Source organism: Hibiscus syriacus, unplaced genomic scaffold (assembly GCF_006381635.1).
Source record: "Hibiscus syriacus cultivar Baekdansim isolate YM2019G1 unplaced genomic scaffold, ASM638163v2 tig00111132_pilon, whole genome shotgun sequence".
NCBI lineage: Eukaryota > Viridiplantae > Streptophyta > Magnoliopsida > Malvales > Malvaceae > Hibiscus > Hibiscus syriacus.
In genome coordinates, this window is record NW_024062992.1 from 816889 (window position 1) to 831559 (window position 14671).

Below are 14671 nucleotides of genomic sequence, written 5' to 3' on the forward strand. Positions count from 1 at the left end.
AACCGATTCAATCAGTTAAATCAATGAACTGATAATATAACCGATTCGCTAACAGATCCTGTTCTGAAAACCATTTACATATTTCTAAACAATATGGATTTTGGGAAAATCAGATGTTTTTAAATCCTACTTGGTTTAGATTCGAGTTTTTTAAGTGTTTGAATAAGCCTTCTTGTGTTCACGGTTATATTCGGGTTAAAAAAAAAGCCCATTTATAGGTTTTGAAGAGATGACCTCGAGGTTTACGGTTTTTTTTTTGTCTGCACAAAATTACACGTTTGCACAGAAAAGCAGAAAATAAAAGTATCTCTTCACCCGGGACTCAGAGATTTAGATCTCAACGGTTGCTGTTCGATTTTTCGTCTTATCGCATAATCAACATCGTCTGATCTCGCCCCACATTTCCCCTCCGTCCTCCATTCTCATATACCTAAATATCTTCTCCGATCCATTTCTCCGTTTAATTTTGCATAATTCAGGTAATTTTATTGTTTCTTTCGTTTTAAGCATTTTATGCTTTAGATTTTTATTCGAATTTGTAAATTAATGCTTTAGATCTCTGGTAGGAATGCGGAATTTGGTGAACTCTGTTTGGTTGCTAAGAAAATGGAAGCAATTTGAATTTTGTTTGTTCCCAAGGAAGTGGGAGAGTGTTGACTTGATTTAGTCAAACAAGTTTTATCAGATGAACCTGAACTAAGAGATGTGAATTACTACTATTTGTCGATTTTCCTGCCTTTTCTCTGCTACCACACTGAATTGTCGAATTATAGCTGAATTTCAAACGAGCATGTAATTTAGCATTGGCCATTATTTTTTAATTTTATTGGAGTTCAGGAACAACAATTTTCTGCTTTTTTTTTTTTGCCTTAGAAACTTTAGGTTGTTTGATTTCAAATAGTATCGTGAGTTAATGGATAGAATTCAGTTGAAGAATTTCAAGAATTGTTTTGATCAAATTGTTCTTGGACAAGCATAATTATCATATGTTAATGTTTTCAGTATTATATTTTTGTTTCCTAGTAGATAATTAAGTTAAATTTGACAAATTTAATATCCCACTAAAATGCTTTTTGTGAGTTAATCAGTAGCTATTGTTATCTATATGTATAAGCTATATATTAAAGAGGTTACGTTGTGGTAATGAAATATTTTAATTCCCTTTAAGTTCATATTTATTGGTTTAATGCCCTTTTACTTTTTGAATTAAAAATGTACGAGTTTCATTCTTGATAAATTTCTGCAAATCCATTTTTTTACTGGACTAAACAACAGTGTGTACAATATTTAAAACTCTGTGTCTCTCTCTTGTCTCAAGAATCTAATATTGATGTCTTGTTTAGATCTTGAAGCAAGGGGAAAAAGTGGGTTTTAAAATTGCTCTAGAATTTTTTTTCGTTTGCATTTTTATGCTGTCACACCAATTTATACATAGAGGATATAAAATTCTATCATGCTTAAGCTCAACTCGACTAGCTTTTTCTGAAAACTAATGAGTTACAAATTGTGCATTTCTTGATTGTTTATATTTTGCAATTGAAGAACTTCACTGATAGACAAACAACTCTTATGAGAGCAGAAGAAATTAAAGCAGACATGGATATCAGTAGTTGGCCTTCAGATTTGGCCCACGAGCAGTGGGTTAAACTCCCGGTTTCTGGTGCACGTCCATCAGCTCGGTACAAGGTATTTTGCTTTGTTCTTGTGAAGCTTGCACAATATCATATTGGCTGTGTCACTTTATGTATATGTCTCATTTGGGATGTTTGATCATGTTGTTAATCGTTAATAGGGCTGCTATCCATTTATGAATTTTTCTATTACAATGGGGCTAGGTTTCTTATCATGTTATTGTTTGCTTATCAATGTAGCATGCTGCAGCAGTGGCTGATGAGAAACTATATATCACTGGAGGCAGTCGTAATGGTCGATACCTTTCTGATATTCAGGTTTTGTTACATGACCTCATTCTTACATATTAAGTGCTTAATTGTCTGTAATGTGCTCTTTGGCTGATTTTGCAGGTATTTGATCTTAGAAGTTTGACATGGTCTAGTCTGAAACTGAATATTGAGCCTAGTGATGATAAATCAGAGGACAATGGCTTACAGGAAGTTCTTCCAGGCATTTCAGATCACAGTATGGTATGACTTTTGTTACACCACCCCAATAGATATGATTCTTTTTTCCCTAAATAAACTCCTCGTACTTATGCTGTGGTTCAATGCAATTTTGAATAAGCACTTGAATCAATTATTTATTTATATATTTTGTTTCAGATTAAGTGGGAAAATAAACTACTTCTTCTTGGTGGGAATTCTAAGAAATCTTCTGATGCAATGATAGGTTTGTATTTCTGTGGGTCATTTGGTACAGTTACAGCAGAAGTTTATGAATCCAGTATTTTGTTTAATGGTTTGTGACAAACAAACATTTTTACATTGTTTGGAGTCTAATAAAAATAGTTGATGCACATGTAGTGCATTTCATCAATCTGGAGACTCATGTATGTGGTGTCATGGAGACCTTTGGAAAAATTCCGGTAACTCTCTTTTTACAGCTTGTATTAATATATTTTACAGTTTTCCTTTTCTCTCTGCTTTCTCGTTTATTTTGTTCTTAATTGATCTATAGTTTTAAGTTATATGTTCCTTGGTATGTGTAGAGTTCATTTCACTTGCTGGTTTGTTGTGTTATATGTTCCAGGTAGCACGTGGGGGTCATTCTGTCACACTGGTGGGTTCTAAGCTGATAGTTTTTGGTGGAGAAGACAGGAGCAGGAAATTGCTTAATGATGTACATGTTCTTGATCTACAGACAATGATTTGGTTTGCAGTCGAGGCAACGTAAACATCTTTTCTGATTTTAAATGCTGATTATTCTTCAAAAGTTTAAAAGTAGCCTGCATCACTTCCTTGTATTTTGATAGGCAGACACCCCCAGCTCCAAGATATGATCACTCAGCTGCAGTGCACTCAGAGCGCTACCTTTTGATTTTTGGCGGTTGTTCTCATTCATTATTCTTCAATGATCTTCATGTATTGGACTTGCAGACTGTAAGTTTTGGAATCCTTTCTGTGGCTTTGCATTTTTTCTAATTACTTTTTGGGTACGAGTTGAATGTCATTTTTTTTCTTTCTATAGTAAGTGCTCATATTTTCCCCTGATTCATAGTGTGTGGAAAGGCTTATCAGTGTTATTTTGGCATAGTTAAAAATAGTATAGATGAGTGCTTATTCTCATTTGTACTTGTTGAAGTTGTACTTGTTGAAGTTGTACTTTGTGAGGCACTAAGAACTCTTCCAAGGCCTCCCCAACATTCTCCATTTAGCTGGCTCCAGCCTAAACTTGTTAGACAGTCTATGTAAATTGCACAATGCATGTGAAAACTTTTTTCATACAAGTATTGCTCCCATCACTTGACCTTATGTTGCTCAGACTCATCATCTTTCTTGAAATATGTGAGTCCAATACCTGTGTTTGATGGATATCTGGACATCGGTACGGGTATATGTCTATATGATTTCTTGAGGACTCTCTAAATACATGGAAATCTTGGCAAAAATTAAACACAACTGTTTTAGGCACATACGTTTGTATGATACACTTGAGTCTGAGAAACAAAGTATCTTTTCTTCATCATAAAATAAAATAACTTGAGATTCTCTTACCATTACGTTTCATCCAAAATAATGAATTATGTATAGACATAATTGTAGAAAACAGACTGTAGAAAGAAAACAAACTGTATTGTAGAAAAAAGACTGTAGGAAACAGACAAGTCTGCTATTTTATTCTTGCTTATTTTCAGTAGAAACATATTACATATTTATATACAAATTATGCCTCTAAAATAGGAAACTCTAAGTTAGGAAAGATACTAATCCTAGGAGATGTAATCTCTTGAAATAAGGGATTGAAAACAGAAAATAATTATAGAATCTCTTGACAGCTCATTTCTATAATTCCTACACTCCCCCTCAAACTGGTGTATATATGTTGTATATACCCAGTTTGAATGACAGCTCATCAAAAGTCACTCGTGGAAGGGCTTTGGTGAAGATATCTGCAAGTTGTTTCTTCGTCGGAATGTACTGTAGTTGTGCAACTCCATTGTTGACCTTCTCGTAAATAAAATGTCTGTCTATCTCAATGTGTTTCGTTCTATCATGCTGTACTGGGTTTTTTTGCTATACTCATAGCTGATTGACTGTCACTAAAAATCTCAAAATTCTTCTTGTCATCTAAGTCCAGTTCTGTGAGCAGTCTTTTAATCCATTCCTTCATATCCGAGAGCCATTGCTCTAAACTCTGGCTCAGCACTACTTCGAGAGACAACGACTTGTTTCTTACTTCTCCAAGTCACCAAATTACCCCAAACGTAGGCACAATAGCCACTAGTTGACCTTCTATCAGTTAATTCACCTCCCCAGCTTGCATCCGTATAAACCTTCACTGTTCTGTCTTGATTTTTTCTAAATATAAGTCCAGCTCCTGGGGTAAACTTCAAGAACCTTAGAATTCTGTTAACAACTTCCAAATGTTCTTCTCGAGGATCACTCATATGTTGGCTGACAATGCTCACCGAGTATGCTTCTGTATCGAGATTAATATTTCCTGTCATATGATCTGATGCACCCGAGTCTATTATCCATTGTACCGAGAAAGCATATGGATTATTTCCATCAATAGCAGTATAAGTCACATTGGTAGGCTTGGCTGTCATACTGCTCAAAATCTGTTGCAGCTCCTCTATCTGTTTCTTGCTAAAACTGCTTGAGGAATCATCTTGAGAGGGAATATGGGCCTCCTTTTTAAACCTGGACCGTGTGTGCTGCTAGTCGGCTAGTTTTCCGTACAGCTTCCAACATTGATCTATCATATGGCCTGGTTTCTTCAATGTTCACACCAGAGGCGATTTTGTCTCTGCTGCACTGAAAATCTGAAATCTGAAAAACAGATTGAGAGGGGCTGGTCTGGGAAGTGATTTCGGATGCTAAGGGATCCCGATTAGCCATGAAAAAAAATAGAGTTGAACAGAAATTGATTTAAAGAGAAGCGGAAATCGAATTGATCGCTCTAACCTGATACCATGTAGAAAACAGACTGTATTGTAGAAAACAGACTGTAGAAAGAAAACAGACTGTAGAAAGAAAACAGACTGTAGTGTAGAAAACAGACTGTAGGAAACAGACAAGTCTATTATTTTATTCTTGCTTACTTTCAGTAGAAATATATTACATATTTATATACAAATTATGCCTCTAAACTAGGAAACTCTTAAGTTAGGAAAGATACTAATCCTAGGAGATGTAATCCCTTGAAATAAGGGATTGAAAACAGAAAATAATTACAGAATCTCTTGACAGCTCATTTCTATAATTCCTACAATAATGTCTTTCTTGGCAATTACTACCGATTCTAATTTGATCATTCTTTCCTTCCTAGAGAAATATGAACTGCAGAACGTGAAGCAGACTTCATAGTGATAATAAGCTAGATGTGCAGTAACTCTGATACCATAGTACTTTTATGCTTACGTTGTCTGAATGGTATAATTAATTTGGGGGTTGGACTTTAATTACCATGCAGATGGAGTGGTCCCAACCACAAGTTCAGGGTGATTTGGTGAGTCCTAGGGCTGGTCATGCCGGTATTTCCGTTGATGAAATGTTCTATATCGTTGGTGGTGGAGATAACAACAACGGTTGGTATGATCTTTCATGCAAAATCTTATTTATGCTGGGATTTCATGTGTTAATTCGTGTTTTTTATATAGGTTGCCCGGAGACTCTTGCCTTAAATATGTCCAAGTTAGTTTGGTCCACTTTGACAACTTTAAAGGAGAGGCATCCACTTGCTAGTGAGGTTACTTTTCTATGCTTTAATTCAAGTGTATACATGTGACTTCTAAACTTCTACTTGGATAATTTTTTTTCTTTGGAATTTGGTTGTGGATTTAGTTTTTCTCCCTTTTAAAATAACTTTTGGTGATGGTCCATACCACTATCTCAAAGCTGAGGAAAGCTGGATCTCCATATTGAACATGGGGTGTTTCCACTAGTGTCACTCCATGCTCCTGAAAGTGAATTTTATGGTTTTTATCTTGCCCAGTTCATTGTGTTACTAATCATGTGAATTGAGCTCCATGATAACCTTCAACTGGCTTGTTGATGTTCTATCAGACTGAAATATCATCTAATTATAAGTCTAGCTATAATTCTGGAATGATGAATAGTGAGAGAGAGAAAAACGTAAAGAGAGAGAATTTGAAAGGAAAGTCAGTTCCCGATGAGTGTTGGTCGGCGTTTATCGACAATCTTAGTAGAAGGGTCTCCCGTCGTACGCTTAGGGAATTATTCTTAGTCCATGGTCCTGTTATGAGAGTTTTTATTCCCAAGCAAACTAGAAATCCAAAATACAGATTTTTCACTTTTGCTTTTGTTCATTTTAAGAGGGAGGAAGATTTGAAGAGGGCTGTTGATGAGCTTAACGGGGTTGTGATTGATGGAAGGAAGATCTCAGTTAGTCCTGCCAGATTTAAGGATGAACGTTCAAGGTCAAGGGTGGTGCTTTCTTCTTCAAACAAGGTTGCTGGTCAGATTAATGCAGAATCTTCAAAATCAAGAGAAAGAGAAAACATTAATAGAAGCAGAAGGGATGATAGAACTTATAGGGACGCTCTGTTGTCTAATGGGAATAGAAGGGGGAATAATGATCTATTGTCTGAGGATATTCAGAGGAGGAATGTCAAGGAAAATATATTTGAGATGCATATTCCATCAGAAAGTGCCAACTGGGTGCAGAGGTCGTTAACAGGGATTATCAAATACTCTTTTCAAGTTGAGTTCATTCGGAATGCATTATTAAAAGAAGGCTATGATGTTCAAATTGCTAGATGGGGCTACGTCTGGAATTCTTGTGTGATAGTTCTTAAATCTCATGAGGAGATGTCGGAGTTATGGAGCAAAAAGGAAGAGGTTTTAAAACAGTGGTTTGAGCGAGTGGAACCTTTACTGAATGAAACCGGGGTACCAATGGCCTTTTGCATGGCAGAATTAAAAGGGGTTCCTTTATTATGCTGGAATGAACCCTTCTTTGAGAAGTTGGCTGGTAGATGGGGCAGTGTGGTAGATATTCATGATAGTACAAGGAAAAGAGAAGACCTCACAATGGCAAGAATTTTATTGAAGGTGGAAAGTCCCTTTGATGTTCCAGAGGTGATTACTCTTGGATCGTATGGAAGATCATTCAAAGTAAGTATCAAGATTGGATCAGCTAGTGAGTATTCTAGTTCGTTTTTCAGTAATTTTCCGGTGGAGGATTCCGACGAGATATTTTTTGAAGAGAGTATGTCTGAGAAGGATGAAGACAAATTGTTGTCAGTTCATGTGGAAGGTGAGACTTGCGCAGCAGGGAAAAATCGTCTGTCAGTGGACAATTGGATTGACCAGGGAGTGTTTCGTGTTTCTGGAGGAGCTAGTGAGGACAGATAGCTAGCAAGACTTTCCTTAGATAGGAAAGTTATTAAAAGTGGTCTGTCAAAAAGTCAGACTGTTGGGAATTTTAAAGTTGGTGAGTATGCAGGTTTGGGGATTAGAAGTCAAAATTATTCGGTTGATGGATCTAAGGCCCATTCTGAAGACTCTGGGCAGTCTGGGTCAAAATAATTTTCGGGTTTCATTTCTGGGCCAGCTTTTACAATTAATAAGTTTGGGGAATTGGTTGAAAACCTTCATTTATCAGGAAAAAACAGGGGAGTGTCCAATGTATTGGAGACGAGCCCAATTGTAGAGAAGCCATTTAGTGCAGAAATAGAGCCCGAAGAAGAAAACTTAAGACCGATGGAACTGGTTTCAACTAATTTAGGATTCAACTCAAGGGGGAGGCAGTTACATCGCTCTAGAAGAAAGTGCACAACAGAGAGTAATGTGCTGGAAACTAGAAGTTTGAGCAGTTGCAAAAGGGTATACAACAGGTCGAGGGAAAGAAGATACTGGTATGGGGATTTGTTGAACATCTCGTCTGAAACAGGGGGTACCATAGTTAAGCAGAGGGAGCTAGATGTTGATTTCAGTACTAAAAATCAGCTCTGTTTATCAGAAGAGCACATTGTTGATGGGAGTCTTTTTCCTCGTCTTGACAATGGATCTGGGGGTGGGAGCGTAGAGAGGGAGATTGAAGGTTACTTTTCAGAGGGTGATTGCTTAAGGTCCAAATCTGGTTTGTTGATCAAAAGGAAGAGAAGAACTAAAAGGATCCTGTATCGAGAAGCCCTTGACCAGGTGAGCATTGATACAACATCCTCCTCAGCTTTTTCGATTCTATTGAAAGAAGCGGTAGAAACTTGGGAGGTTAGCAAGCTTTTGGGTGTCTTTTAAGGAAGGGAAAGAAGCCTTTTTGGAAAAAATCATAGCTTTAGAGAAAGGCGTGAAAGGGGTTAATAAAGGTTTGGCTGATTGAGGGTTGTGTCTGTACCTATTTCCTTTTATGAAGATGACAAAGTTAGTAATATGTTCATGGAATGTTAGGGGCTTGGGAAAAAACGAAAAAAAGAGGGCTGTTCAGAATTTAGTCACCAACTTTAATCCTACTTTTCTTTGGCTGCAAGAAACTAAGACTGAGAAATTTAGGTCTTTTTTTAGGAGAAGTGGAATTAATAAGCTAAAAGGAGTTTTGGAATCTCCTTCAGTTGGATCAGCGGGGGGCCTGTTGTGTTGTTGGGATGACAATGTTTTTGAGCTGGAGAGTCAGTTTATTAGCAGGAGATTTATAGCTACTTTCGGTAAATTTCGGAGTAATAATTCTAGGTGTGGTTTCATCAATGTTTACGGTCCAACAGTGGAGGAGGAGAAATCTGGTTTTTTTGAAGAATTAAGCAGTTTTCTTAGTGGACAGAATTATCCCGTTTGTGTGGGAGGGGATTTCAATGTCTATTTACAAGAAGATGAGAAAATGGGAAGGGGTTAAAGTAGGAGTTCAATGGAGATCTTTAATGAGTTCATTCATCATACGGGCTTGATTGATCTCCCTATGAATGGGGGTAGGTTCACTTGGTGTAATAACCAAGAGATTCCCACTTTTGTAAGATTGGACCGTTTTTTGGTTGATTGTCGCTTTCTAGAGTTGTTTTCGGGCATTTTGCAGTCTCTTCTACCAAGATCTTTGTCAGATCATAACGCTATAGTTCTGGAGAATAAAGGAGTGGACTGGGGTAGAAAACCGTTTAGATTATTCAATTATTTGATGGATGAGGAGGGTTTTGAGGATCTGGTTGTTTCTTCTATTCAGAGTGGTAAGGATAGTCAGAAGAAGGCATACGTTTTTAGTCTGATGAGGAACACCAAACATGCAATTAAGAAGTGGTCTGGAAACAGAGATAAGTATCCAAGAGCTTTGATTTCTGAGTTAGAGAAGAAAATTTCGTTGATAGAGGATGATATTCAACAGAAGCAAGGTGTTGTCGACAGTGAGGTATTAACAGTTGAAAAATTTTAGAGCAAAATTGTGGAAGCTTCACAAGATTCAGGAGCAGATCTGGTTTCAGTACTCGAGAACTAATTGGATTGAAGATGGGGATCGCAATACTAAATACTTCCATACTTGTGCTACGATTAGGAATAAAAGGAATGCTCTACTTGCTCTAAATTTCAAAGGGGAAACAGTTGAAGATCCAACTGCAATTAAGGCCATAGTTAAAGAGTATTTTTTTAAGATCTATAATGAACGAACTACGTTAGAAATTGATGATTTGAATCTGGATTTTCCCAGAATTTATTTGGAGCAGAATCAATTCTTAGAGCAGGAGTTTTCTGAGGAGGAAGTTTGGGATGTTGTGAAGTCTTGTGGTAGTAACAAAGCTCCAGGTCCTGATGGCTTTAATCTGGGATTTTTCAAGAAGTTTTGGCAGGTCCTTAAGGTAGATATTATGAAATTATTTCATAATTTTTACTTGGGGAAGGAATGGGAACATGGAGTAAATCACACATTCATCACTCTTATTCCTAAGATTTCAAACATTGGTGGTCTGGACGATTTTAGACCTATAAGCTTAGTTGGTGGATTGTATAAGATGCTCTCTAAATGTCTGTCAAGAAGACTTAGGAGCTGCATTTCAGATTTGATCAGTCCAAATCAATTCGCTTTTATCCCTGGTCGGTAAATCCTGGACTGTTCTCTTATAGCCAATGAAGGGATTGACTTTTGGAGGAAGAATGGTTTAAAAGGTTGTGTTTTTAAGGCTGATTTCAAGAAGGCATATGATACTCTTGACTGGCCTATTTTGTTCAGAATAATGAAGGAAATGGGCTTTGGTTCTAGATGGATAGGTTGGATTTCGAAATGTATCACATCAGCAACTGTTTCAGTTTTGGTGAACGGGGTTCCTACCGAGGAAATTCCAATGGCGAAGGGTCTTCGGCAGGGCTGTTCCTTGTCTCCATTGTTGTTCAATATAGTTGGGGAACTCTTGAATCTATTAATACTGAAGGCTGTCTCAGGAGGGCTTTTTTCGGGTTTGGTCATTAGAAAAGAGGAGAGGAATTTTAATTTAACTCATTTGCAATTTGCTGACGACCTTATTATGTTCTGTGGTGCGTCGAAAAAACAGATCTTGAATGTAAAGAGGGTGCTTCGGGTGTTTGAGATTATTTCTGGTCTTCAGCTGAATTTAAAGAAGTGTAAATTATTTGGGGTGAACTTAAAGGAAGAGAAAATTAAGGATTGGGCAGCTATGATTGGATGTTCAGTGGGCTCTTTTCCCTCAGAATATTTGGGACTTCCTCTAGGTCCACATAGGAACTCTAACATTCTATGGGATCCAGTGGTTCAAAGCTTTAATAAGAGGTTAGCGGGCTGGAAAGGCTCCTCTCTGTCACTGGCAGGCGGGCTAGTTCTAATTAAATCAGTCCTAAGCTCACTCCCTATATACTTTTTGTCAATGTTCAAGGTTCCAGCTTCAGTTTACAAGACTCTAAATTCTATTATGTCAAATTTTTTATGGGGTGGTGGAGATGGGAAAAAGAAGATCCATTGGGTAAGCTGGTCCGACGTTTGTAAACCAAAAATTGAAGGAGGCTTGGGGGTTCCTAATTTAAATGTGGTGAATAGGGCACTTTTGGAAAAGTGGGCTTGGAGGTTTGCTATTGAGAGGGAGGCAGTTTGGAGGGAAATGTTTTGCATCAAATATAAATTGGACCCTTCCTTGATGCAGTTCGACAGTAAAGTTTCTCCTAAATTTTCTTGGTTGTGGAGAGATATGGTGAGTAATCATTATAAAGCTGATTCGTTGGGCTGTAGTATCAGAGGTAAATATAGCTATAAAATTGGCAATGGGAGGAACATTCGGTTTTGGCAAGACAATTGGGCAATGGATCATCCTTTGATGGTATTGTTCCCTAGACTATTTTTCTATTGCAGTGAATAAAGCAGGAAGATTATTTCAGTTTGGGGAGTTCAGTTCAGGGGGTTGGTTTTGGAACGTTCAGCTGAGGAGAGAGTTGAATGACTGGGAATTTGAGCAATGAGCAAATTTGATGGCTGTGATCTCTGATTTTTCTATTTCTGCTGATGCTGCTGATGGACTGTTTTGGAAGGGGACTGGAGAAGGGGTTTTCACTGTGAAATCATGTGTCAATCTATCTTATTCGGGTTCTCCCGATTCGGAGGAAGCTAAATTTTGGAAGTCTATTGTTTGGAGGGGTCTGTTGCCTCCAAGAGTAGAGACTTTTCTTTGGCAAGTTATCTTAAAGAAGTTGGCAGTGAAGACAGCTCTGGTTAAGAGAGGTGTTCAGGGCATAAATGATATTTTGTGTTCTTTTTGTAATCTAGAAGAAGTCTTCTTCGCATTTATTTTTTTCATGTTCGGTTGTTTGGCCAATTTGGATGAAATTCTTAGGCTATTGGAATTTTCAGTCTGTTTTTCATGCAGATGCTAAAAGATTCCTATTGGCTTGGAATGACTCGAAGACCAACTCTCTTATCTGGTCATTTATCCCTGGAGCTGTTTTATGGACAATTTGGAAGACCATGAATTTTATAGTGTTTGAAGGAGGGAAGCTTGATCGAGCAGAGATTTTCTTTCTAGCAAGGTGCAGGCTTGCTTCATGGTTTCTAGCTAAGGAAACTCATAATACTATTTCCAAGGATGATCTTATTGCTGACCCTTCCTTAGTGGACTCCTACTCGTCCCATTCGAATCAGATTTCAACCATGTTTCCTTGGGCCCCTCCTCCAAAGGGTTTTGTTAAACTTAATGTGGATGCGGCTACTTCGAGTGATTGGAAGAGGAGTGGTTTAGGTGGTATTTTGAAAGACATGTCTGGTTCGATTCTTGCTCCTTCAAAGAGCCTGTTGGTCCAGGGCCCCCAACTTTAATGGAATTGAAGGCTATCCTAAAGGGTTTAGATTTTTATGAATCTATTCGTCATAGGTTTAAAGATAGATTGATTATTGAGAGTGATAGTAAGGTGGCAGTTGGCTGGGTTAAGGATGTGGTCTCTTGTCCTGTTGTTTATGTTCATATTGTTAAAGACATTATTCAAAAGCTTAGTGTTTATGAAGGTTTTATTAGTTTGGTTAGTAGGACAGCCAATATAGAGGCGGATGTCCTAGCTAAGGCTGGTATTGGTTGAATTATGTTATGTTAAGGGCTGTTTCTTTCTGGTTTTGTATCTCTTGAGGGAGATTAGTTTGTATTACTTTGTTATATTTGAGGTTAATGAAATCCTAGGGCACTCTTTTCCTCCTTGTGCGGATTAAGGAGCTATTTTTAAGTTCCGTTAATCACGAAGGGGGTTTTATTGAGGCCTACTATTCCTATAAAAAAAATATCATCTAATTATTGTTTTCATGAACATTGTCAAAGAGGCATATATTTGCAGTTTATCCAGTATTTTGTCTTATGCTTCAATTTCTAATCTAAATGACCTGAATTTGTTTATGAATGAATTTTCGTAGGAAACATTAATTTATCATTGTCAAATAAGCATATGTTTGCAATTTAACCAACATTTTATGTCTCGTGCTTCAATTTCTAATATAAAGATCCGACTTTATGACTGAATTTTGGTAGGGAACATTTTAGACTTTCTATGAGTGATCTGATTTAATCGTCATTTAAAATGCAGGGCTCAAGTATTTGCTCGGTTGTAATTGATGGGGAGAAGTATTTGGTTGCCTTTGGTGGGTACAATGGGCAATATAATAAGGAGGTATTTGTTAAACAGTAGTTTATACAAAATCACTTTCTTGAAGTGCCCATGCTGATCTATATGCCTTTATGCATCATTTTACCTTTTCCTTGATATTATAATGGTTTTCTGTTGATAGGTTTTTGTTATGAAACTCAAACCAAGGGACTTATCTCATCCGAAGATTTTCCAGTCCCCTGCAGCGGCTGCAGCAGCGGCTTCTGTTACTGCTGCATATGCATTGGCGAAGTCCGAAAAATTGGAATTCCCACAAATAATAGATCTGAACTTCAATGGAGTTGAAAAGATTGTTCCTCAAAAGGATATCAGTATTGAACTTGATGCAATTAAAGAAGAGAAGAAGGCATTGGAGTCATCGATTGAGGAAGTCAGGGTCGAAAACACTAGGATGAGGGAGAAGATTGATGAATTAAGAAGCAATCATACTGAATTATCGAAGGTATGCTCTTGAAGTGACTAAAAAAGTCATTGTCAATTATGTTGCTCTGACTACACCGAATTCCAAGTAACACAGATGATTGACAATCGGTTTAGAGTTTTTGCTGTATTTAATTTCTTGTTGTTGAGCAGGAATTCCAATCTGTCCAAGGTCAGCTGATATCAGAGAGATCAAGATGCTTTAAACTTGAAGTTTGTCAACTTTTTCATGTTCTCATATCTTTATGATTTCATTTTAGCGTGTTGAGTATTCTTTTTTCAACTTCTCGGGCTCGAGATCTGACATAGGGTTATATATCCAGACTCAAATTGTAGAACTACAAAAGATGTTGGATTCATTAAAGACCGTAGAAAACAAAGTGCAAATACTTGGGAGACAAAAGTCTGCAATGGAGGAGATGGAGCTTTCATCTGCCCAGCAGGAAGGTTCGGGTGGTGTTTGGCGGTGGATAGCCGGAGGCACATAGAAGTTCCATGTTGTTTGATACAAAAGGATCGTACTAGAGTTGCTCCGGTATCAATGAAGTAATGACTAGGCAAGTTCCAACCCAAGTGGTATCAGAGTAGATGATGCACACCGTTTACACGTGTTACGGTAGTTTTCTTAATAAGTGTTTGTGAGCTTCCGAGTTTCGATTTTGACCATTAAAATTTTGTGGAGGAAATAGATTCTGAATTTGTTCAAATTATAGTTTTCGTGGGCTCGAGGTCATTTTATTGACAGCTAGTTCCTTATTTTGTTTTGCATATCCGATTATACATTGTCCTGCACATCTAAGGAATCTCTTGCATACTACAAATTTCGTTGCCCCTTGTGACCATACATTTACAAAATCCACATCTTTTCCAGAAAACGAAGTATATGTTCTTGCGATTTCAATAGCATCTTTGTATTCTTTTTTCTGAGAATTTTCTTTTTAAAAAAAAATAAAGAAAAAAAAAACGAGGGAAATCTTACATTGATGATTGCCAGTAAACTTACTTTGCCTTGTATTATCATGGGCCGTTATAAACCCTGACAA

At 37.3% G+C, this 14671-nt stretch overlaps 1 protein-coding gene across 1 annotated transcript; it reads left to right on the top strand.

Annotated features, from left to right (window-relative positions):
- Positions 1–264: 264 nt before the first annotated feature.
- Positions 265–14351, top strand: LOC120154596 (acyl-CoA-binding domain-containing protein 4-like). Its single transcript, XM_039166292.1, has 14 exons — positions 265–479; positions 1543–1686; positions 1872–1949; positions 2025–2144; positions 2280–2346; positions 2481–2542; positions 2707–2846; positions 2930–3056; positions 5593–5707; positions 5780–5868; positions 13128–13211; positions 13330–13650; positions 13782–13841; positions 13952–14351. Exons 2-14 carry the CDS (start codon positions 1570–1572, stop codon positions 14114–14116), a joined length of 1545 nt encoding a protein of 514 aa, XP_039022223.1. The 5' UTR covers positions 265–479; positions 1543–1569; the 3' UTR covers positions 14117–14351.
- The last annotated feature ends 320 nt before the right edge of the window (positions 14352–14671 follow it).

Bases quoted from the DNA above. Each gene is read 5' to 3' on its own strand.
- LOC120154596 (XM_039166292.1), top strand. From the start codon at position 1,570: ATGAGAGCAGAAGAAATTAAAGCAGACATGGATATCAGTAGTTGGCCT. The intron at 3,057-5,592 runs GTAAGTTTTGGA...ATTACCATGCAG, and splicing joins ATGTATTGGACTTGCAGACT to ATGGAGTGGTCCCAACCACA. The intron at 5,708-5,779 runs GTTGGTATGATC...TTTTTTATATAG, and splicing joins TGGTGGAGATAACAACAACG to GTTGCCCGGAGACTCTTGCC.